This window comes from Vombatus ursinus, unplaced genomic scaffold (genome assembly GCF_900497805.2).
Source record: "Vombatus ursinus unplaced genomic scaffold, bare-nosed wombat genome assembly UNPS02009835.1, whole genome shotgun sequence".
NCBI classification, from domain to species: Eukaryota; Metazoa; Chordata; class Mammalia; order Diprotodontia; family Vombatidae; genus Vombatus; species Vombatus ursinus.
Genome location: NW_020949613.1, coordinates 3712444 through 3738802, shown reverse-complemented (window position 1 = coordinate 3738802; position 26359 = coordinate 3712444). Strand labels below are relative to the sequence as shown.

General features: G+C 35.5%; 1 protein-coding gene across 1 annotated transcript in view; it reads right to left on the bottom strand.

Annotated features, from left to right (window-relative positions):
* Positions 1-26359, bottom strand: part of HCRTR2 (hypocretin receptor 2) — a 179409-nt gene that overhangs the window by 11355 nt on the left and 141695 nt on the right. The window contains exons 3-5 of the mRNA XM_027852981.1: positions 25450-25693; positions 13463-13578; positions 338-561 (exon numbers count right to left, since the gene is read on the bottom strand). Of these exons, the coding sequence (XP_027708782.1) occupies positions 338-561; positions 13463-13578; positions 25450-25693 (584 nt within the window). The remainder of the gene's footprint in view (positions 1-337; positions 562-13462; positions 13579-25449; positions 25694-26359) is intronic.

Here is a 26359-nt window from a genome sequence, read left to right as displayed (position 1 = left end):
GAGCTCTATCCACTGCACCACTTATCTGCCAAAAACCTGGAGACCCCTCATGATACCAAAATATGATTCTCAGAAGTTAGAATTTATAGCTAGAAATCACTTATCCCAAAGCATTCATGTTTCAGATGAAAAAACTCAGGCCTAGCTAGAAGTGATTTTTCCAAGGTCATATAGCAAGTTAGTGGCAGACCTGGGATTTGGACCCAGGTTATCTGTCTTCCTAGTCAATATTCTTTCCACTATACCCCACTTTCTCCTTCTACCAAAACTAACTGATCTATTTCTCTTAAGTAGATGCCCCATATTGTTTAGTGTTTGAATAACTAGTCAAATTTACCTCTTTAACATGTTGAGGATACTAATTGGGAGATAACAAATGGCAAACACCAAAAGGACAACCATTAACATCCGTGCTGTTTTCCTCCTGGCTCTAATTTGTTTGATTTCTGCAGTCACAGCACTAATTCGGGATTTAGTCTGCTGTCCTGGACCTCCCCGTGTCTGAGTAGCAGGGTAAAGAGGCTTCCATCTTCTCTGAACCACTGAAGAGGTCCCAGGGATCTGAAAGAGGAAGAAGAATTTCATTATTGTTATAGTTTGCTTTGCGAAATATCCCAGTTTTGGAGAAATAACTATAAAAGCGATTAGTGCAGAGGGGAAGAATGACTAGGTTTATGGACACTAAGGTTCTTAAAATCACATGTGTAGAGATGGAGGGGACCTCAAAGTCACACAGTAAATGGCAGGTTTGGCATTTGAAACCAGATCAAATGAGATAATAATTGTCATGTTTAGCTTTGTGCCTAGCACACAGTAAGCACTATAAGATAAATATTAGTTACATTTACCATTATCATTATTATTGTCATTATCATGCTGAATAGGTAACCATACAATATTGGATTGACTAAAATAAAATAAACATATTTTGTACCAACAAATTAGTAAAAATATACCCCAAAATGTCTTTGCCTTGTTTGGATGAAGCAACAGGACAATCTTAGAACACAAGGCCCTTGAATTCAGAAGTATTTGATGTTTTTCTTTGAACTCAGGCATGAAGCAGAGTGTATTTCACGGTTGTGTGAATGGATGGATAGATGGATGGGAGAGGTAGATGGATGGACAAATTGAAGCATTGTTGTCTAAGGTATTGTCGTTTAGTCATTTTCAACTCTGTCTGACTCTTTGGGATCCCATTTGGGGTTTTTTTGGCAAAAATAATGGAATGGTTTGCCATTTCCTTCTCTAGCTCATTTTACAATGGGCAAATGTGGTTAAGTGATTTACCCAGTGTCTTAGTAAATGTCTGAGGTCAAATTTGAACTCAGGTCTTCCTAACTCCAGGACTGGCATTCTATCCACCATTCCACCTAACTGCCCATTGTCTAAGTAGAATGATTTGAAGAGCATAGGGAAGCCCTCACAACCTCAAATTCTACCCCCACTTCAGCTTTAATTTGACCTTCTATGGTCCTCATTTAAAGTGTCACTTTTCCAGAGAGGGGAAAAACATAAAAGTAATTCAAGTATTGGTGGCTTATAGGATTTTTTTTTTACTTTTGTCCTGATCCTAGGGGTAGAGTTGCTTTTGCAGAAGTGATGCAGTGGGAAAGAAGGCAATTCACAGAAAGAGGTAGAGGATGGTGAGAAGCACCAAATATTGTTTTGTCTATTTCACAGTTGTGCCTAAATAAATAAGAAAGTCAAATTTTTTTTCTCTTTTTTTAAGGGCATATATATGTTTGGCTTTTCTTTTCTTCCTTCCTTTCTTTTTTTTTTTTGCTTGTTTATTTGTTAAAAAACAAACATATGAATTTAGGCTTTGTCTCTTGGAGCCACCTAGATTGTGCAGTGCATAGAACACTATAGGCCTGGAGTCAGACAGACCTGATTTGAGATCTGACCTCAGACACTTAATAGCTGTTTGACCCTGGACAAGTCACTAAACCGCTGACTGCCTCAGTTTCCTCACCTGTAAACTAGACTACGTTCAAGGACTGTCATGAGAATAAAATGAGATAATATTTGTAAAGCACTATATAACTCTAAAGTGCTATGTAAATGTTAGAAATTACTATTATACTAGGGAAGGGGAGAGAGAAACTTCTGTCCAATTGACTGTCTGTCTATCTATCTATCTATCTACCTACCTACCTACCTGTCTATCTAGCTATTTATCTTTACATATACATCTATATGTATGCATACATATATTTATATGTATCTATATGACATTTTATATAGGTTTAAAGTTTGTCAAGCACTTTACTTATGTAATCTACACACATGATAATATACATACAGACATATATACATACATATTTGTATATTATATATAAATTATGTGTGTGTTTGTGTGTGTATTGTGTGTGTGTGTGTGTGTGTGTGTTTGTGTAGGTTTAACTACTAAATTATACTTTCTGGACATCAGCTCAGATGTATAAACTTAAAATAAGACATTACAATCACAAAACTAACCTGAATGTACTTTTTCATGGATTAACACTGCCATCTGCTGCCAGATATAGCAATATTCTTCAAACCCCTTTCTCACTTCATTTTCATTAGTAAGGATTATCTGTTCCTGAGATGGGACAACCTTTTGGAAAACAAAGGACTACACTATTCTGATCTCTTTGTGTTGTTGTCTGGGTATTGTTCACTAAATTGAGAATCCAATATGGCCACTAGCATCTTTGGGACCCACACAATCACCCTGAGGATCCCATGTGGTCTTCCATTAACATTTGAAAGAGTTGGGATTGATAACAACAATTATGTAATTTATACTTTTCAATTCCTTTTCAAAGTTATATGATAATGCCAGGGAGTTGATCCAAATACAATATTTTCTTAGTTATGAACTTGGGAGGACAGTTAAACTTTAGCTAATAAAACAATGAAATTTAGATGCTTTCTGTTTTTTTTTTTCTTACTTGTTTTTCAAAGAAACAAAATGTGCTATCATCAGCACCAACACAACGTCTTAGTTCTATTCTGCTTTTTTCAGCTGTTTCCTTTATCTTTATGGTGCAGTCCTGGACAGAACAATGCATCTTCTTGGCCTCTAAGCTATGGGAATGGTCAATGGAAGGTTCATGCAAATCAGGTTTCAACTGCTTTCTGGGCCCAGAGACCTTGAACTTGTAGATGCCCTTTAATTTTATGAGAGAAGTCTACTTACACTTCCAGATATTAGAGAAGCAGACTAGTGGTACTGGATGAATACTTATTTGAGATTTGCACTATCACCTACACCCTGTATAAATCATGGCTGCTATCATATACATATTGTTTGTTGGAACTGACTTCCTTTTTTTAAGGCAGTTTTAGTATCTGATTCATATTCTACTTTTTTAATCCTCTCACTTTGGTCTTATTATCATAAAACTCATGTTCTAATGGATGGAACACAGGCTTGCTGGAGGAAGAGATAATTTCACTTTTGTCCTTATATCGTCAATGTTAGTCCTTAGCATAGGTTAAGGGTATAGTGAATCTAGATCTAACCATCTTGGGAGGCCTTGTTAAATTTTCAATGTGAGCACATACACTTTGGCAATCAGCTATTATTACAAATCAGTGCTTGATTTATTGTTTTGTTGATTATCTAGACTTGTGTTAATCATATAGATTAAAACATAAAGCGTGTGTGTGCATGCATTTCCCCCATCTGCACTCCCAGGCCAGTTGTTAAACATTTCCCAGCACATCCCTGTATTGTTCTATAAACATTGCTAGACCTCAGCAGGGGTACAGTAGAAGGTTCAGGAAATGAAGTCATCATCTGAATGGAGACCTGATGATTGTAAATAACAACAACAATTGGAATTTATATAAGACTTTAAGGTTTCCAAAATGCTTTATATTCATTATCTCCCTTGAGCTTCAATATCCCCCTGGCATAGGTATTTAGCAGAAGTTTGTTGATTGATTGGTCATGGGGTCACAGTATTTAAATATGGAATGGACCTTAGTGATCCTCTTCTAGAAAGCTCTTCATTTTACAAATGAGGAAACTGAGTCCCAAAAAGATTCAGTGAGTTGTAAGAGTTCTTAAAGTAGAATCAGGGTTAAATCTTAGGTCATCAAACTCCAAATCTATTATCCTTTCAATTCAACAACTGCCATTCACAATGAACTTCCCTACAAAACTTATTTTATGATGTATCCTCTCAGGCTACACAGTGCCTATACTTGCCAAACCTCGCATAACCCCCTACTGTGGATCCTGTTCTCTGATCTTGTTAAAACTAAAATATTTGAGCCATTTAACACATCAGCCTTGCCACTGCCTGGTTATTGCTGTTTTTTTCTTCTTCTCTTGTTTATTATATTTGTGCTACACTATGGATACTTGCTTCATAATAAAGTACTACAGAGTTGTCTTCTTTGTTTGTTTTTGCTAGGCAATGGGGTTAAGTGACTTGCCCAAGGTCACACAGCTAGTAAGTGTTGTGTGTCTGAGACTGAATTTGAACTCAGGTCCTCCTGACTCCAGGGCTGGTGCTCTATCCCCTGTGCTACCTAGCTGCCCCTACAGAGTTGTCTATTCCAACAACTAGTCCCATGTCTCTTAATACTTCCAGTAAAAAGGGAACTTATAGTTCTAATTTGCTATTCTTAATTCTTAGATAACTCCTGGTACTCTCTCTACCTCCTGTAACTGCAGAGCTAATAGAGGAAGTACTGGGAAATGATGAATTTGGTACCATGTTCATTGGGTATAGTACAGGCAATAAAAGGTAAATTTATAACTCATTCCACACTGACTCTAAGGTTCACTCACCACATCAGATCTCCCAAATTTTTCTTTGAGACATTTCTTTTAATCTTTATCCTTATTCCTTTGATACTTAATAACCTGTTGTTCTAAATTGCTAATTTCCTTTAAAGTAGGTGTTCTTTCATTCTTTATATTCATGTCACCAACATATAGCCTAGAGCTTGATAATATAGAGGCTTAATAAATGTCTGTTGATTGACTGATGGGTAGCTAAAAAGGAATATTGACCTTCAGATATGAGCTCCCCTTGCTTCTCCTGACTGTATATTGACATATTTATGACAGATTTTATTCTGTATCCATCCTCTCAGCTTTCTTTGCAGTTTTAGAATAAAGGTTCATAGGATCAAAGATTTGGAACTGTAAGGGACCTTATATGCAATCAAGCCTGAGCTTTCCACCTTGCCACTTTACAAGTAGATAAACTGAGGCCTAGAGCAATAAAATGACTTGCACAAGGTCACCCACATAGAAAGTAGAAGAGCTAAGGTTAAGTTATTATAATAGGCAAAGGCATAATGGCTGACACATTGATAATTATAACAGAAAACTGAAATTATATTCCATTAATGAATAATTAATTCACCTAACTATTGAACAATGATTACAACATACTACTATATTAATGGAAGAGGAAATTATATAGCCAAAATAAATCTGTACTTAATATTATGAATGCTCAGACATTCTGAATATGTGGTTAAATTTGGCTTCTCTCTGTGAAAGTTCTCTATGAAAATCACCAATTTACTAATTGTCTAGGAAATAGACAAAGCTCTGAAGACTATACAAAATGATATCACTTATTGCATATAGATAAAGAGAGCAAGTGCCAGGAACAACAAAGAACATTTGGGTTTTAATATCCTGGAATAAATTATAACATCTACATAGCACAGAAATGACTTGAACAAGACCCATTTGAACATTTTGTAGAAAAGGATTCTGTAAAATGAAGTTCTTATGGAGAAGGGATTCCATCAGACACAACTGGTAGAAATAGGGTTGATAATTTACTTTTCATGTCCAACTGTTAATTCCCATAAACAGATTTGAAGAACATTATGTGTACCATAGGCAACATCACCTGAGCCAACAAATGGCTGACCTATATCATTTGTCTAACAACACTGAATTGTGTGGAATACAGTTTATGCTTTCATTTCCAACTTTATGATCACATTTTTTTTAAAATTAAGGTTTTAATTATCTGTCCTCATCTAAACTTTGGGTCTAATTACCAGAAATGCCCAACCACCACCACCAGCAGCACCAACACCAGCAGCAGCACCACCACCACCACCAAAAACAACAGTTTTCCTAGCTTTTTTGGGTTCTTTCAGTTCCTCAGGTCCCAGGTCCTAGGTCCCACATCCTACTTTCTCATCTGTGGTAATAAAAAACTGGAGATCATACATATATATATATAATATACATATTATATATATATAATATACATATTATATATATGTTTGCATAAATGCATACATGAATAAGTATGTATATTTTTGAGTATGAATAAGTTAGGATTTCTGGAAGCTTCTTGGATAAGAAAGTTTAGCCAGATTCAGAAGATTGACCCCTCCATTCATTCACTCATTCATGTAGTAATTGATTATAGTCATTCATCTATACCAAGTAAATAAAACAAAACAGTTTTCAGGGATGGAATGAGCAGGTAAATTAGTAAATGAAGAGATTAGGCTGAGTATCTTATAGCATTTGTACTGATCCCTAAAGAAAGCTATGGATTCTAGCAGAGATGCAAAGTACAGGTGAACAGGATGTGGAATGTTAGAAACAGGCGATACAGAAGGTGAGTCTTTGGATTGAAAAACAGCCTGTACTTCATTCATTTAAATGAGTGGCTTACACCTGCTGTTTCCAACACCCTTCTTAAGGCAATTCAATTTAATAAATATTTATTAAGCACCTCTTATTTATGAGATTCTCTGACAGAACTAAGTATAGAAGGTAAAAGATCTATATAGATATATCTATATCTATATAGAACATATCTATATATAAAAATTCCCATCTGGCTCCTACCTTCATCTTTCCATGCAACCTATTCTTTAATTACTACTTAGTTAAAATAATAGTTAAAGAAAAGAAAGTCAGACTTCCACTATCAGATCTCAAATTATACTATGAAATAGCAATTATCAAAACTAGCCTGAATTGGATAAAAAAAAATTTAAAAAAACAGCAAGTAAAGAGAACAAATAATTTATAATTAGAACCAAAGACCCCAGTGATGAAAAAAAAAATACAAGGTCACCAAAGTGTAAAAGGAATTGATATTTAATAAAAATTGTTGGGAAAGTGGATAGCAATAGGGAAAATAACAATCCCATATCCACCTTAATATCTCATATCAGATATTATAATAAATATAGCTGATCAATAGTTTTAGCATATTAAAAATAATTTAACAGATAAAAAGAAAATAGAATATTTTCTATCACTATTTTGGAAAATGGAACAATTCTCATGTGTTCAACAAATAAAAGGATACTAAAAGACACTAGATTACTTTCTATATATAAAGTTCATTTTATACCTCTCCTCCAAAATTATATGAATAAATTTGAAATACAAAGAAAAGTAACAAATGATGCATATCTTTGACAGGAAAAAATGAAAAATATCTGTTATCCAAAAAATGAGAAAAAGTTAAGTGGCTAAAGGCTATAATGTAAATTGCCTAAAACCACCTAAAATTGATCATACTTTCTGTAATTAGAAAAAAAGGCCACTTATAAGAATTAGGATTAAATTCTAAGGATATTACTGAATGGGATAAAAGGACCCCTTTATATGAAAATTAATTGTACTTTTTAGTTTTGGCCCTGGAGAACCTTAAATCAACAAGAATTTATTAAGCATTTACCATGTGGCAGGCACTGTGCTAACCACCAAGAATAAAAAGAACGGCAAAAAATCCCAATTCTTTACCTCAGGATTCTCACATTTTAATGAGGGAGACAATGTATGTGTGTATATATGTACGTGTGTGTGTGTGTGTATATATATATATATGTATATGTATATGTGTGTCTGTGTATACATGTGTATATGTGTGTGTATACATATATGCATATATGGGTATGTATGTATATGTGTGTATATATATCACACATAAAAGATATATACAAAGTAGATGGAGGATAAGTTCAGAGGGAAGGCGCTTGAGTCAGGATGAGGAGTTGTTGCTGACTGTGGGGAGCATTGGGTAGGAAAGGCCTCTTTCAGATGTTGGAATTTAGGAGGAGGTGGTAAGAAAGGAGAACTTTTTTTGAGGGGGTAGGAAAACAACAAAAATAGAGAATGAAATACACACTCCCCTACTCTTTGTAGATGCTGAAGTTTGTATATATTTTCTAATGTCACTATATTGCTTTCTTTGTTTGTTTAATTTTTTTCCTCCTACTTTTCAAAGGAGGATTCAGTGATGAAGGAGGGATTATATTGGGAAGACTATGATTAAAATATAAATTAAAACTATTTTTTCCAAAAAGGGTAGTCACCTAACCCTACAATATTTCTAAGAATATTATGAATCAGATGCTGATTGAGATTAGGCAAGAATATTGATAGAGTTTAAGATACAAAGGTTAATAAATGGATATTTTTGTCCTGAAATGATAGTCTAAGGTGTTATTTGTGATGCTTGTGGGTGGAAAGCTAAGAGGTTGTTCTCAAATGCTCAAGGAAAGGTGGATGTATATGTTTCAGTCTCTGCAGCCTTGGTGATTTCCAGTCATACAATCCTCAGTTTCTGGGGAAGTATCAAAGACATACAAATTTGAATCAGATCAATGTAGAAAATATTAGGCATTTCTGATAATTAGACCTAAAGTTCAGAGCAGGACATGGAATTCAAACCTAGGGTTTTTTTTTTGTTTGTTTGTTTGTTTTTAATGTGACCAGAAAGTTGGAAATGAAAACATAGACTGTATTTCATACATTCAGTGTTTTTAGACAAATGATATAGGCCAGTCATTTGTTGGCTTAGTTGATGTTGTCTATGGTACTCATAATGTTCTCCAAATCTGTTCATGGGAATTAACAGTTGGACATGAAAAGTAAGTTCTCAAATGGATTTCTACCAAATCACCCACTTGGGATTAATTTACATGATTATGGTTGCTAAGACTTTGCTTAATTTGGCATTTTCTGTTACAATCTGTTTTGTGAGAATACTTTGTTTCACATCCTAGATTGTTCACATTGAATCCTAGCTTCTTTTTTGTTAAAAAAAATTTTGAATCAGGTGAAGGACATCCACTAAGAGATTTTGTTAAAGAAGATTCTTCTTTAGCCTTGAAAATATACATTATGTATACACATATATGTGTATTTATATGCATATATACACATGCATGAGTATATACATGCATACACACATATATACACACACATACCTACATGCATACATGAACATAGTCATTTAAAGGGGTGTTGAAAGTGAAGAGTATGAGGTTAAAAATTTAGAATTTATGGTGGTCCTGGTATTTCTATGCTAAGTTTCATATCAAAAAAAATTAAAAGGTGTTTGATATTTGTGAGTAAAATTAATCCATTGAGCATCTATTAACTGCAAAAGACTGCAAGCATTATAAATATAAAAGTAAGAAGATCTTGTCCCTACATCTTATTATCTTATTATCCTACTCAATGTTTCTTTATACATTTTCTTCCAAAAGCTGAGAGATAACTAACATAACAGAGCTGGAAATAATAATCATACCAAAAAATTTGACAAGAAAGATTATCAGGCTGAATCTAAAAAAAATGAAATTTAAAAAATACAAAGTTTAAGGCTTGGCCTTAACCAATTAATTTCACTAGTATGAGAAGGGAGGGTTGTATGACTACAGAGTTGTTGATCATAAAATATCGAAGGTTTTTAATAGACTCAATCAATATAATTTTAAAATTCTACAGGAAAGCCAAAAAAAAGACAAATGAAATCTCAAGCAGTATTAAGAAAGCCATACTATCCCTGAATAGAGATAATCACCCTGCTGTATTCTGCCCTGATCATACCATGTTTGGAATATTATTTTCAGTTCTGGATACCACATTTTATGAAAGACTTTTATATGGTAGAGAGCTATGAGAAGACCACCAGCATACAGAGTCTAAAGTTCATGCTTTTGGCAACTGGTTGAAGGTAACCAACTGATTTGAACTGAGGATGTGTAGCCTTCAAAAGAGAAGACTTAGTGGATAGATGACAGCTGTCTTCAAGTATGGTAAGAGTGTAATATGGAAGAGGGAATTGATTTGTTTCTCTTCATCCCAGAGTACAGAGCATGGAATAATAGATTGCAAAAAGGCGAATTAATCATGATGTCAGGGATAACCTTCAAACAATTAACTTTATCTAAGGTAGGATGGACTATCTCAGAAAATGGTCCATCCCACTTCACTGAAAATCTTCAAGCAAAGGCTAAAGGTGACATATTGGGTATGTAGTACAGGGAATTTTTATCAAGGTTTAAGCAGATGAGATACCCTTGAATGTTGCTTCCAACTCTTCCAATTATTTGACATGGTAAATAATTTAGCCCTGAAAAAGCAACATGCTACAATGGAAAGAGAGCAAACTTTGATATCACTGGAACTATGTCTGCATGTTGGCTGGGATACATACTATCTTTGTGACCTTGGTCAAGTTGCTTTAGCTTTTTGAGACTCAGTTTCCTTATTTTCAAATTGAGTGAGACTTGCTTTAGTTGAAATCCTTTCCACAATCTCAGCGCCTTTTCCCACAGTAATTTCCTAAAACCCTGTAGTAATGTCCTTCAATTAAATAAATATTTACATTATTATGTTTATTAATATAACTATATCATTATGCTATATTATTTACTGTTAATTTATATTATTAATACTAATTAGGATAAAATATAGGATAGTACATCCTCCTTAAACCTTATTTTTACTGTGCTTGTAATTTTTTTGACTTTCACTTCAAATGAACTTAGGGCTCCTACTGATACATATCAACCCATCTTTATTTATTATTTAATTCATGGACCTTATTCATTAGTCTGAATATGTTTGTTCTTTTCCTTGACTCTAGGCTGAAATACAAATTTCTCTGACTTGTAAAGCCCTCCTTGGTGTGTTTCTAGCCTACTTTCCAAGGCAAATATACATTACTCCCCTGACTACTCTTATGTTCCAGCCCAATTTGTGTCCTTGCTCTACCCTAAACGTGCCATTCCACTCCCTTGTTTCTTTCCTTTTGCACTAGCTTTCCTATTTCAGCAATGGGCTCTTTCCTCGTCTAGTTCTATAGAATTTCTAGCTTCCTGCAAAGATCAGTTCCAACATTGTTTTCTTTAGGAAGCCAACCCTGATCCCCTCCCCACCCCCAAAAACTGTTTTGTACTTAATTTTTGTATGCATGTGCCAATTCCCTCTAAATAAGGTAAGAACCTTGAGTATAGGAAATATTTTGTTTTCATTTTCTCAGTGCCTGACATAGAGTAGGTGCCTAATAAATGCTTAAGGAATTGAACTAAATTGAAATAACCAACCTCAACTTTGTCCTATCTTAGGTTGTCAAGGGCAGGGCCTGTGTGTATTAACTCCATGGCATTTGACACATATGAATGGATAATGGATTAATAGATGCTAGATCATGATGGCGGTCTTCATATTCCATGCTGCTTCATGGTATTGTTTATACTTTTTATGACATAACTGCTATGCAAAGGAAATGCTTGCTATGCTACAGTGAATAGGACAGTGGCTCTAGAATCAGTGTCCATGGTTTCAAATCCTGCTTCTGATACTTCTTACCTGGGTGACAAATTAACTTTCTTGGGTATCAGTTTCCTCATCTGTAAAATGGAGGAGTTGGACTAGATGGCCTTTGAGGTCTCATCAAACTCTTATGGCCATTTGTAAAACTTGTTTCAGTAAGAAGCTTAAATAAGATTTTCTGTTTAATTTGTTCTTAATGATTTAAAATACATATTTTTGTGAAGGTACCTTTCATTCAATCAATCAATCCATCAACATGTTTCTTAGCTTCTATTAAAAAGTACAATGAAAATTTAGATAGATCTTTAAAGATTACAAAGCACTATATGTGATATACATACACACATACACATATACACATATATGTCCATACATATATTTTAAAGTTCCTTTTGGTCTTAAGACAGTCCTCTAAGGTAGGTGCTACTAATGTCTGCTTTTTTTTTTAATAGATGGGAGGACTGTGACTCAGAGACATTAAGTATCTTTCCTGGGGTCACACAGCTAGCAAACATCTAAGGTATGTTTCAACACTAGGCATTTATGATTCCAGATTTAGTATTCTATCAACTCATCTATCTATTACATAGAGTTAAGTAAAATATTATTTTAAATTAGAATTATAATTCTCTACTAAAGGCGATTCCTCCAAAGTCTTAATCATGGTATAAGGATGACATTGGGGTCTCAACTGGTTTTGCTAACGCAGCACAAGCTCTTACAGTTCTTACCAATGTGGAAAGGCATCATGCATGAAACTGGTGATGGGTTCAGTGGTCCAAGGATATTAGATTTAGATTCAGAAAGACCTGAGTTCTAATCCTGCCTCAGGTACTTATCAGCTATATAACTATAGGCAACTCACATGACCTATTTCAGACTCATATTTTCTCAAGCTTAACATGTGGAAAATAATAGCATCAATCTCATTGGTTTATAAGGACCAAACAAAATAGCTTATGTATGTCACCTTGCAAAATTTAAGGACTATGTAAATATTGTTTTTGTCATTGTTATTATTATTAAGCATATGTAAAGTACTTTACAAAGACTTAAGGTGCTATATAAATATTATTATCATTACCATTGTGGTTGTTATTTCAACCTAAAAAGCAATTAAGTAAACTCAAAGAGGCTCTCCAAAAGGTGGAACAGAGCATAACATTTATTTTTTCAGATTTAGTGACTTTTGATAATATGATCTAGAAATGGAAGTAACTTCAAAGGTCATCTCATCCAACTACCTCATTTATAGATAAGGAAATTGAGGCCTAGGAAGTTATACTGACATAAAAGTAGTGTCAAATGTGGGAGTTGAATCCAGATCTTCTGACTCAAAAGTCAAAACTTTTCCCACTGTATTATCTTGCTCCCAACTGTCTTAGAGACAGTATCTTAAAACATTGAGGCCATGATCCACACTTCTGAAAGGAGTGGAATACCTTAATTGAAAAAAATACATAATCCAAGCATATTTTATTTGTACTTTCATTCATGTATTTATTTATACTTCAATGCTTCAAAAGATCTGTGATTTCATCAAAATAGGTGTTTTCTCCAACATGCAAAACACATCTCCATCCATTATTTGATCTGCTTTGGCCAATGTTGCTATCATAAGTGAAGTCAAGTCACCAAGTAGGTACAACTGTGCCTCAAACTTTAAACCATTAAGACAGTACACAAACTAGATTTTCCAAATGTAAGTGTTAATAATACAATCAATAAAACCTAGCTCAGTTAGCATTAGTTAGTATCTCAACTTTTTTATCAAGGCTTGTCATTATTTGCTCTTAATTAATCACCTGTATGCTACATAAGTCCATTGTGGTAATTTGGGTTTGTACAAATTCTTAATAAGTCAAATATAAATCAGCTGAAATAGCTTACCTGGCGGCACCATAGTTTTCGGAATATTTGTAAATAGGCCAACACCATGAGACACAAAGGTGCCATATATGTCACCAGGAAAAAGCATGTGTGGTACATCTTGGGATAAATTTCACCTGAAATTTAAAAATATATATATTAAAAGGTGAAACCTACCATGTTTTTAAATATTACTAATTCCAGTGTCTCAGAAGTGCAAAAATACTATCTTTGAGTTCTTCACAGGAAATATCATGTTGCCAAAATGGGAGAAAACTGAAATGTAGATAGATAGACAAACACACATGATATACACATATACAATATATGTGTATGTTTCTGAATATATATAATCCCATTTGGTCCTTAAAATAGTTGTATAAGGTAGATGTTCTCATTATACCTTTTTTTTTATGGGAGAATTAAGACTCAAAGACATTAAGAGACTTCCCTGGGTTCACACAGCTAGTAATTATCTAAGACAGAATTACAAATCATGTCTTTATGACTCCAGGTTTAGTATTCTATCAACTCACCTATCCATTACATACACCTTATAAAAATGCATTATTTTAAATTAGAATTACAGTTTTCCACTAAAGGTATTTTTCCAATGATGGTCTAAAGGGGACCTTGGTGACTACCTAAATAGTTGGCTTAATATGAAATGTCACAGGTTTAGAATTGCCCTAAGACTTTTGGACACCATGGATATACATATTATAGGCATTCAAAATGTAAAAACCAAATGCTATTTATTTTTCTTAGATAAAAACAATCAGCAAGTCATGAATCCCATTGATGCTGCTGCTTCTCTTCCCAAAGACAGTAGCTTATATAGCAAAGTGCATTTGCCTTGATTACATATAGTTATTAGAAGGGGAAAAAAAATCATGGTCCAAGTCTGCACTTAAAATAGGGAGTATGGCTCAGTCAGTACTTTCATTTACGAAAGCCTTTGTTTAACCTTTGGGACAAGGTGACACTCCATTACAATTACTGAATTTTGCTAATGGTGCCTTCCAGCTTAGCATATCAACCAAGACTCTTTTATTGATCTGGTGTATGATAAAGAAATGCCATATTTAACAAGGACAACCCATGTTATTAATTGTTGTTGTCTTATAATTAATAATAATTTAATTAATTAAATAATTAATTGTCTAATTAATTGTTATCTCTTTTTTTCAGTCATGTCTGACTCTTCATGACCCCATTTGGGTTTTTCTTGGCAAAGATACTACTAGAGTGATTTGCCATTTCTTCTCCAGATCATTTTATAGATGAGGAAACTGAGGCAAACAGGGTTAAGTGGCTTGCCCAGGGTTATACATCTAGTAAGTGTCTGAGTCTGGATTTGAATTCATGAAGATGAGTCTTCCTGACTCTAGGCCTGGCACTCTATCTTCTGCACAACCTAGCTGCAATGTTTTATTAATACACCCATGTTCATGTCACAGTGTTTTCCTATTAAATTTACCACTTAAAAAAGATAATAACTGATAATGTGCATGATAGCTTTTACTTATGTTTTCCCAAATTCATCTTTTTAGAATTAAATATTTCCTTGATAAATAAAAATTTCTAATAGTAATATTTGTAAATGTTGCAACTGACAATAAAGCAAAAAAAATCATTAGATGGAAATTATAACTTGGCTCCAGAATGTTTGATCTTGAATCTAAACACCAACAGCTGTATGACTTCAGTACAGTAAAGTGGGTAGAAAAATTCAATGTGGAATCAGAGGATATGAGTTTTAATCCTTGAATCTACCATTTACTACTTGTATAACCTTAGGCAAGTCATTTCACCAATCTGGCTTACAGTTTATTTATCTGTAAAAAGAGGGGCTTGAACCAATTGACCTCTGAAGTCCTTTCTAGTCCTATATCTATGATATTAAGTCACTTTATCTCTCAGGCCAGAGCCTATGTTTTCTTACTGATAAGGTGAGATAAATGTATCATAATTGTTTGTGTGTGTGATTGGGATATGTAATTCAGTGGGCAGTAAATCTTCAAACAATAAAATTTTCACAAAGTGTTAAATTATTCTCCTCAAATCCCTCCCCACCTTTTACTCTCTGTCATCCTTGGCCTTTTATAATATAGGCAATGAGAAAAATCCATTATTTGGCTGCTATTAGAGAAAAAGACTAGCACTACATTATTGATTTTTTCCCATTTTCATGAAAGAAATGCCAATATTTTTATGTTTAATTCATCTCCCATCCCTTGTCTCCAACTTTCACCTCTCTGTTTCTTTTTTTGCTTGTTTTTTTACCAGATTCTAAGATTTATTTACCTAATAATGTTTCTATCTATTTATTTCTTTGGATTTTTTTTTGTTAGTTGATTTATTTATTTATTTCTGTGTAATGATGATGGGGAGAACAGCAAACACTTTCTGGAAGACTGAGAAAGTGGTTAGAATACTTTTTTTTTATTTTAAACTCATTCTTGTATAGGTGGCAACCACCTAGTTCATCATTTCCTTGCTGGGATCCAGGCCTCTTTTAAGTTTATTCTATAAAACAGCTCAGTTTTGGAGAAAAAAAAAGCCATAGGAGTTGGGCAGCTAAGATTGAGAGCGCAGAGGCCGGGAGAAAACAGCCTTTCTCTTTGAAGTGTTACAACTTGAGAAACATTTGGTGGGCCAATTTCAAAGAACCTCTACAGTTACTGAGGCACTCCCCCAGCACCTAAGCAGCTTTCAACTTTTATATGTCTAGGGGAGGGTCATAGGTGAGCTTTTCACATAAAAATAAAGCTTTGAAGCAGATACCTCTGAAGCCCTAATGTCTATATCAGCCTTAAAAAGACTGAAAGGAAGGAGGTGGGTGTGATAAGGTTATTATGGTGGTAGCCACAAAAATGTTTATAAGAATTCAGTTATTCAACATAATGCACAGACATTTTACTCCATGGTCAAGACGATTATAAAAAAATGGAATGATGAGAATTAGATAATTGACCATTAAGTTCATTCACATGAAAGTATCTTAAAAGGGATTTATCATAATAGAAAGTGATTGCATAGGAAAAAAAATTCTACATAGCCATGTTTAGAAGGCTAGATGGAGAGTGAAGCTCCCATCTGCTATTTAAAGACCACCCTAACTAGAAAACAAGGGTAGGGAATTACAAGTTAATAAGCACATAGGTGAAGAATCTTTTTGACTGCTGTTATCAACCAATTGGAGCATGGAAATATGGACCCCATCCTATCATCCTAATGACAGTAAATAGTGGGTCTCATCTCCAATTCAACCTTACTTACTCTTTATTCATTTTTCCCTAACATTCTTCCACATCAATTCCTATTAGTAGTGACAGGCTTTCAACCATCCCTCTTCTTCACAGCCATTGGGACACCCCCAAACTCAGTTATAATCTCAATGTCAGTCTAAATCAAAATCCCCACACCCATTGGAATAGCAATTCAGGTCCCCCAACAAGCAACACCCTTCCTACCCCTTCCTGGCAGTGGCTGGTGAGAATAATGTCCCACATTGCACTTTTTCTGTTTCTCACACAATAGAGTGAATCACATAAAATGAAGGCATGTGGATGGATTGTAATGTATTCTAGATCACATACCCTACCCCATCCCCCTCTGCCAACCCATCTCTTTTCCAAAATTCCCTGTTTCTGTCTAGAGCACCATCATCCCTCCAGGCACATAGGTTTACAATCTGGGTCTCATCCTCTACATTTTCATTGTCCCAAATCCTCCAACTCCCAAACAATTGCCAAATCTTGTCATTTCAATATCCACATCATCTTTCATATCTCCCTCACCCCCTTTTCTTCACTCATATAGCCATCACCCTAGATCAGTTCTTTATCACCTCTAGCTTGGATTTTTGCAATGGTCTCATAGTTGATATCCCTTCCTTACTCTAATCCAAACTCCACATACTGCCTAAAGAAATTTTACTAAAATGCAGATGTGACCATGTTGTTGGATAATGACATTCCCTGCCTCTATGCTCTGCAGTACCCTGGCACTGTCATTTAATTACCAATGTAACATAAGTATGTTTGAGTACCGGAATCCACCCTATCACATCACTGCTAGGACTTCATTTTTTTTTCCATGTGCCCTTCAGATGAATTTAAAGTGTTACCTTCTGCCATTAAAGTAGGGGCTCCCTATGAGCAGGGAGGGGCTGTATGATATTTTTTATTTGTATCTTGCACTTAGAATAGTGATTGGCACATTATAAGTGCTGAAAAATGTATCTATTTAATAAATTGACAGTTGTCAAAAATGAAAACATTTTAAAAAAATCAGTCTTTCAATTAATATAACTTGAGTATCAACCTAGCCACAAGGTCATAAAGCAGGTGAATAATCAAAATTATAATAGCATGCTGTGTTTATTTTAAAATCAGTATAAAATATATAAATATGGTACTTCTTTGTGGTATGGATTCATGGCTTCAATGACAGAAGTCACATGTTGGGAAAGATACATTGATTTGATTTAATTCAAATAAGTAACCTTGAACAACTAAAATCTATAGTGTTCAGTAAACACCATAATGCAATGCTGAAAATATTTGCACTTTTATTTTCTGAAAACTTCTTTGTTGATGCCCAAATGTACACATTATAGATGTTCAAATATACAGTTTAGAAAGTTCACTGAAAGTTTTTAAGTTGGTAGAAGCTTAATTGAATCCTTAAAAATAATTCTGTTTCTTAGAATATTTAACTGTGCATACCCTTTGATCTGGCATGACCCACATGTACAAAAATATTTATAGCAGCTCTTTTTGTGGTGGCAAAAAATTGGAAATTGAGGAGATGCTCATCAATTTGGGAATGGTTGAACAAGTTGTGGTATGTGAATGTAATGGAATACTATTCTGCTATAAGAAATGATGAGCAGGTGGATTTCAGAAAAACTGGAAAGACTTCCTTGAACTGATGCTGAGTGAAGTGAGCAGAACCAGGAGAACACTGTACATAGCAAGAGCAACATTATGTGATGAATGACTTTAATAGACTTAGCTCTTCTCAGCAACGTAATGCTCTAAGACAATTCTAAAAGACTCCTAATGGAAAATGCTTTCTACATCTAAAGAACTATGGAGTCTGAATGCAGATTGAAGCATACTATATTCTCTCTCTCTCTCTCTCTCTCTCTCTCTCTCTATCTTTCTCATTTTTCCCTTCTGCTCTGATTTTTACTTCACAGCATGACTAATGTGGAAATATGTTTAACATGATTATACATGTATAACCTATATCAGATTGCTCAATGTCTTGGGGAGGGGGGAGGAAAGTGAGGGAAGGAGAAAAATTTGGAACTCAAAATTTTACAAAAGCAAGTGTTGAAAACTATCATTACACATAATTGGAAAAAATAAAATACTATCTAAGAAAAATTTAAAAACATTTTATTTAAACTCAACACACATCAAAGTTATGTTCTTTTCTCGGCTATATTCTAGGGGTAGTTTTTACAGGTAACTGGAAGTGACTGTAAGAAAGACACTTTCAGAGACATATTGGAACACTCTTAAATTCTGTTGGATAACAAAAGTCCTATTTAGCACTGACTGCTTACCATAGTATGGGCAACTAGGTGACACAGTGGATAGAGCACTGGGCTTGGAATCGGGGGTGTTATCTTCCTGAATTCAAATCTGGCTTCAGACACTTAGTAGCAGTGTGACCCTGGGCAAGTCACTTAACCCTGCCTGCCTCAGTCTGTAAAATGAACTGGAGAAGGAAATGGCAAACCACTCCAGTATTTTTGCCACAAAAACCCCAAATGGGGTCAAGAAAAGTCAAACATGACTGAAACAATTGAACAGCAGCAGCAATAGCTTATTGTAGTGAACCAAGGAAGATTTTTGAGGACAGATTGCAGAAAATGTGAAGTCTTCTTTGATCTGACTAGTCAGAAATGAATTTTCCTTCTTCTCAACCCTTGTACTGAGCATTCTGTATCTCTCTTGTGTTCTAATAGTCTAAAATGTGATACAATTATTCTACAGTTATCATATTTTTATGTTTATAACTGCTCCTACTAGATTTATAAGTTCATTGAGATCAGAGATCATGTCCTATGTCAGAATGACATAATCTGTAATAGAGAGACCATTGCTCTTGAATTCAGTCTCTAAATCAAGTGCTTTTTTGCATTTTACAACAATGCCACCTATTAAGAGAAGGCAATAGTATTTATATTTATATATCATCCCTCCCCCCAGCAACATTGTAAGAATTGAATGAGATAATAACTATAAAACTCTTAGCACAGCACCTGGCACAAAGTAGGTGCTTAATAAATGTTTGTTTCCTTCCCCTACCCCACCCTTCCCAGCTCCCATGAGGTCAGGGACAGTATCTTATTGAAATTTGTATCTTCCACAGCAATGAGCAATACTCATTAGGTCCGTAATACATGTTTTTTGAGTAGAATCAAATACTCATCAATGCTTAGCATAATATTTCACATATGGTAGGGTTTTATCAAGTGCTCTTTGAGTGAATGAATGTTGAATTGCATAGCAAAGTGTATACATATCCACAGGATTTGGCAATTACATGCAACTATATGACAATTCGCTACTGTTCTGATTTGCAATCAATCAACAAATATTTATGGATCGATCTTCTATTGTTCTCAAGGCACTGTGTGGGTAGCATAAAGAAATATCCGATAACCAGAATTAGAATATTCTGCAGTAAAATCATTAACAGTGTCCTGTGAAACATTCTCAATGAACAATTGAATTTAATATTTTAAGAGTCTGTTTTGTAACTAGTATTAAATTTGATTTTATAGAAGATCCATTTAATTTTATATTATTTTAATTCTTGCTTTTATAAGCAGCTAAAGTAATTATGGGCTATTATATAATCACTTTCAAACCATTTTCCTAAATGACTTCAGCAGCCTGAGTGTGCATTTGTATGCATCTCATAATAATTGCTTTCCATAATATCCATGCTAGGGCTAGACAATCAAACTCTCAAACTAGAAATCAGTTTATACATTTGCATCTACTGGTCAAAGATAATTAGAAAATAATGTGGTTGCAGACTTAATCTGAAAACTGTACACTCACAGGTATTGGCTAGATTCCTTAGCTTTGTGCTGTGTGTTAATGGGGGTTAAAACGCTTTACTTTTTCTGGGGGAATCTGAATCATTTGAAGTTTACAAAAAAACAAAACAAAACAAAAACAAAAACCTCTCACATAAAGGAAATTTAATGAGCAGCATATTTTAGAAAGTACAGTTGGTATTTGTAAAATAACAGGTGTCCCTTTTATCTGCTTGCTAAACATTTTGGTTAAGATAAAAAACTAAGCAAAGCACAGCCCTACAGAGACACGTTAACATAGTAGACAGAACTTTTTGGAATCAGGAAGACCTAGATCTTACACCAAACATGCTAGCAGTGTGACCCTGGCCAACTCATTTAACCTGTTACTGTTCTTAACAACTCTTTTAGACTATCAATGAGGAGAAATTGTCTCTTTGTCATGGCAGAGGAACCTCCTTACTTGAAACTCCCTATGCTAATGAAATCGCAAGATAATTTCCTATTTGCTTAAAGCCCTTGGACATTATGAAAATTCAGGCTCTGTCTTTGAATAAAATTGAAAACTTGTAGGTTTGGTCAATTGAAGCCTTCGGTTTCCATCACACAAGAGTAAAATATCTGTTTTACCTGTCCATTTTCTAGCATGGGTCAGTCCTCCTTTTTCCTTTCTTAGTAAGCTACTTCTACAAATTCTCTGTATCTATACATTACCAGTCACTCTTTCATTCTTGGCTTCTCCTTAGTGAAGCTTTTCCAAGACTCTACCTTTGTGGAATCACAGAACTGAAAAGAATTTTAGAAGGTGTAGCCTTCTCTTTCTCTGTAGGTTTATGCCAAGGTTACAGATCTTACTTTAAAGATGAGACCTAAGTTACATGGACCCATGATGGGGTTACATGCTTCACAGGAGACCTAAAGTAAAGAAGAAGGGTAAAGGCAGGGAGAATGTTTGAAATAAGTGTCAGGTAGTAATTTCAATTATATTGGAACATAGTAACACAATGAATATGACTTGAAGAGAAATAATCTTATTTTTCTTGGCACTTTCTATTCATTTTGTTTTGGTCACTATATTTAAGACAGATGTATGTGTGTGTGTGTGTGTGTGTGCAGGCTAACAACCTATAGATAATAATCAATAATTATAATGTTAGGAACAAGAAGAACTTTTAGGAACATTTTATTTTAGAGTGAATCGGTTTAATACTGCTGATTCACACCTATGTGTCTCTTTACAAAATACTTTCTTCACTACACCATGTTGGGTAGAGTCTATAAATTATCATCTTCTTTTTTCAACTGAAGCTCAGAGAGATTGAAATATTTACCCAGGGTCACATGGCTGGTAAGTGGACAAGCTGGCATGTGAAATCAGGAGGTCCTCTCCTCCCACCACAAGACCAGTAATATTTCCCCAACATTGTTCAGTGCTTCCTCTTTACCCTAGACAAGCACATTCTGTTTAGGGGTTGTTTTATTCTTTGTACCCGGATCCTAGTTGCCCAGTACATCTAGCACTAATCAATTTTAACTAATTGGTTGAAAAAAGATTGCGTAATATCTGTCTCCCTAGCAGCCTAGCTCTTTTAAAGGTATCCTACTTTACCTCAATACCTTTTAAATTTCATTTTAGTGGAACTATTCCCCTACATTGTCAGTGATTTGTAATTTATTCCTGACATTGAGGTGCAATTAGTTCTGCTCAATGTATTGTTATCTCTAAATTTAAAGAGTTGGTTCTCAATTCCTAGGTCCAAATAATTGATACACCTGTTAAATATTACCATATCCAAGAGTAACACTTGACAGGTACCACTTACTATGTTTTCCCACTTTGGCCAAAACTTTTGGGTATTACCATAACAAAATGTCTTTCTAATAAATGCATGACATCTTTCTAAAATAACCCATTGCAGTAATTAGACATAAGAAGCCAAGTTCTTTCCTAATGAAAGTATGGCAATAAAATGTACCTTTTTTTAAAAGAGGAAGAGAGAATGGAAAGCACGTTTGTAGTCTGTGCTGAAAACCAGTGCTCTCTTCATTGGCCTGTCACTAATGTGCCCTGATCATGCTCTCTAATGTTGTGGTAACTAACACTCTCCTTCTTATTGTCTAATGCACACAATCTGTTGCTGGCATCAGGCCCAGGGTTTATGCCAGTACAGAACCCTCCTGGAAGTATTAGCATGGGTCTTTACAAGAAGAATGCTAATGTCTCTGAGGATGGGAACGCATTCCAAATGAAGCATATAGTCATATATATGCCAAACATTTATTAAGTGCCTACTATGTGCAGTATTCCAGGAAATGAAAAGAAAAGCTCTGAAATTCTGCTGGTTATATTTGAACAGCAAGGACATATCCATGAAGAGTGAATGCAACTAACCTAGTAGACATGGTTTCATCACTCCCATTTTTATTAGCAAGGGAAATAAGACTGATGAGCGATTTGGCCCAGAATACAAGTAGAGATTGTACACCAGATGTGTCCCTAAAAAACAATGGTAAATTGTGAATTTTGTAAATTTAGTCCTATTTTAAGTCCACTAATAGTGTTTATAATGTGAACATTTCTATACTGAATAATTCTATTTTAAAGCACATCACCACAAGTATTTAAGATTTTTGAAGGGTGCTTAACATACACACCATACACACATATATGTATGTATACATGTGTATTCATGAGTATGTGTATATACATATAATATATATTATATGTGTGTGTCTGAGCTTGAAAAAAGGTACCTTACAGCCAACCTGTGTTCAGACTACAGAATTCTCCAACTTCCCACTTTGTGTTTAATGTGCAAGTGGAGGATCAAATCACTATTTGAGGAAGCTGGGGAGATGACAATATACAATGAAAACTTTCCTCTGAAGGTTCACGCCACTCTTGGAACTTCTTCTTGCACTGGGAGTACTCTTCTCTCCTAGGATCTCTCTCTCTCTCTCTCTCTCTCTCTCTCTCTCTCTCTCTCTTTCTCTCTCTCCCTCTTTCTCTCTCTCTCTTTCTTCCTCCATTAGCTCCTCCTAGAACTTCCATTTTAGGGAAAGAACCCAGTCCAGTTATGTCTTATCTCCTCCCTCATCTCTCCTTTCAGCTCCCTTGTATGTGTTATCTTGCCCCATTGAAATGTCAACTTCTAGAAGGAAAGGAAAGGATGTTTTTTTTTTCTGCTTATTTTAGCGTTCTCAGTATTCAGCACATTACCTGATACATAGTGTTTAATAAATGCTTGTTGATTTGCCTATCTTAAATGTTATAAGGCTATAAATAACTTTGATCTACTATTTCAAAGATTTAATAAGAATATTGGATCTTGAAGAGCATCAACATACTAATCAATCAAGAAATATTTATTAAACACCCTCTGTATTTCAGGCATTGTGTTAAGTGCCGGGGATATAAATACAAAGACACATTTTCAAGGAGAAACTAGTCCAGAAATGTCAAAGATGTTGCATTTGGTTTTCATGTTATACACAACATTGCCAAAAGAGGTCCAAACTGTGAGGGACTGTCTGATGTTGGCAGCTACCAGGTGGGGCGCTGTGGCAAGTGTAGGGTAAGATCTGGGTATTTTGGAAGTCGAGGCAGGGGCTGTGGTAGGCAGAGTCGTGGTGAACTGGGATGGGCTGGATACGGAGAAGCCCTGAGGCAATGGGCAGTGCTTTGTGAGATAAGCTGGGTGCAAGGAAGTAGCCGGAGCTTGAGCTCCTGAGGCAAGGGGCAGTGCCACGTGGGAGTGGGACGGCAGAGGACTGAGTTTCCTTTGCTTAGTCCCCTCCCTATATGCAACATCATCCCCAGATGCCTCTTGTGACCTTCCTGACTTCCTGGGTCCCTTTGTGCAGCACTGACCCAGACCCCTCCTCCCAGTGTCTGAGTCTGACTTCCTAGGTCACGTACTCTGTCTATGCGCTAATCCCAGATGCCTCCCCCCTGTATCCGGTCCTAGCCTCCTACGTCACTCCCTCCCCCTTGGTGTGCTAAACTCAGACAGCCCCTTCCGGTATCTGACCCTACAATCATTGGCTAGTAAGCGGGCTGGGGAGGAGGGGCTAGGTAGGTATTTAGGAACAAGCGTGGTCAGATCACGTGCTCTCTCTCCTGGCTCCTGCTCTGTTGCTCTGGCCTTGCTGCTTGGGCTTGCTATGATGGCTTGCTGTGATGGCCTCTGAATAAAGCTCTGGTGTTGGCGCCTCCCGATGGCTTGTCTCTGTGTGTTTATCCGGCTGAGGACCAAAGACTCGGAAGTGAGTATGACTCTGGTAGCCTGCTCCTTATAGGAGGAGAGGGCCGGCGCGGCCGACACAAGGTCGGCGCGGACGGTACACCAAACCAAATCAAAATGTAATGAGATTTGTTGTTGTTCAGTCATTTCAGTCACATTTGACTCTTTGTGACCTAATAGTTTTTTTTTTAATTTTTTAGCAAAGACATTGGAGTGTTTTGCCATTTCCATGGGGAAACTGAGGCAATCAGGATTAAGTGACTTACCTAGGTTTACATAGCTAGTAAGTGTCTGAGGCCAGATTTGAACTCAGGAAGATGAGTCTTCCTGACTCTAGGCTTAGCACTCTAGAAGGGAATTTAGAGATGACTTGGTCAGTGTTATATAGGTAATAATCAAGACAGCCTAGATTCAAACCCAGATCATCTGGTTCCAAGGACTCTTGCTCTTGTGTCGCCTTCTGATTATCAAGACTGGACTGTGGATTAGCTTGATCTTTTATTTAAATGTGCTAAAAACATATAAACTAAGATATGTGTCCCTGGAATGTCTAGGGGTAACAAAAAATGAAATTTATTTAAAGATACTGAACTTTTACAAGGTTCAGAATTAGGGAAATGCCAAGAAAAAAGAGTCAGACTTGGTTTGCAGTTGGTCTGCCAGTACCTCCAGCTTGTGGGTAATAACATACTTACCACCCCAGTGTTCATCACATACTGTAAACAGAGTGGTTTTATTGGCTAAATCTGGGAGCACGTTGCTGCATTCCATGACAATGGCCTGAGGAATCATAATGATGCATGATACGATCCAGATAATTACAATGCTGTTCCTTGCCCTCTTGGCAGTGCTCTTAAACATCAGAGGGTGACAAATGGCATACCATCGATCCAAGGCTATGCAGCTCAATGTTAGCACAGACACAGAGACTGACACAGTCTAAGAGGAAAGAAAGATGAAAAAATATGAGAATCACCATTTAAAAATTGAAAATGCTTTAAGGTTTTGACCCAGTGACACAGCTATTCACTGTTGATAACCAGATTGTCAAGGAAGGTAAATGTAAATTCCATCCAGAAATCTCTCCTCAAATCACTGTGGGAATAAAGAAAAAAAAAAGTTAAAACATTAACCTGGGAGTTGGGGGAGGGAAAGGCAAAGGAAACATTCGTAGAGGTAACTCATGCTTTTTATATAGAAAACAAACCCTGAAGTTACAAAGATGGATGTTTTATTTCCTTTGTTTCACCTTTGGAAGGAGTGCCATCATTATTTTGTCTTGCTGACTTCTGCAGTGACAGAGAAAATCATAACCTTATAAAAGTAATCTGCTTAGAGCCTCCCAGAATCATAGCACTGTCTTTCACTTGTTTTACAGAGACAAATATTCATCTTATTCCTTCCAATAATCAAGAAACAATTGAATTTCAATTCCAATTTCATTTAGTCCTTTCAAATATGCTGCACCAAAGGCAGTAGTTGGTTTTGTAATAAGGAGTCTCATTATATGGATATTAATTCAAAATGACTACATATTACAACAGAAACCCCCCCCACCATATATATATATATATATATATATATATATATATATATATATATATA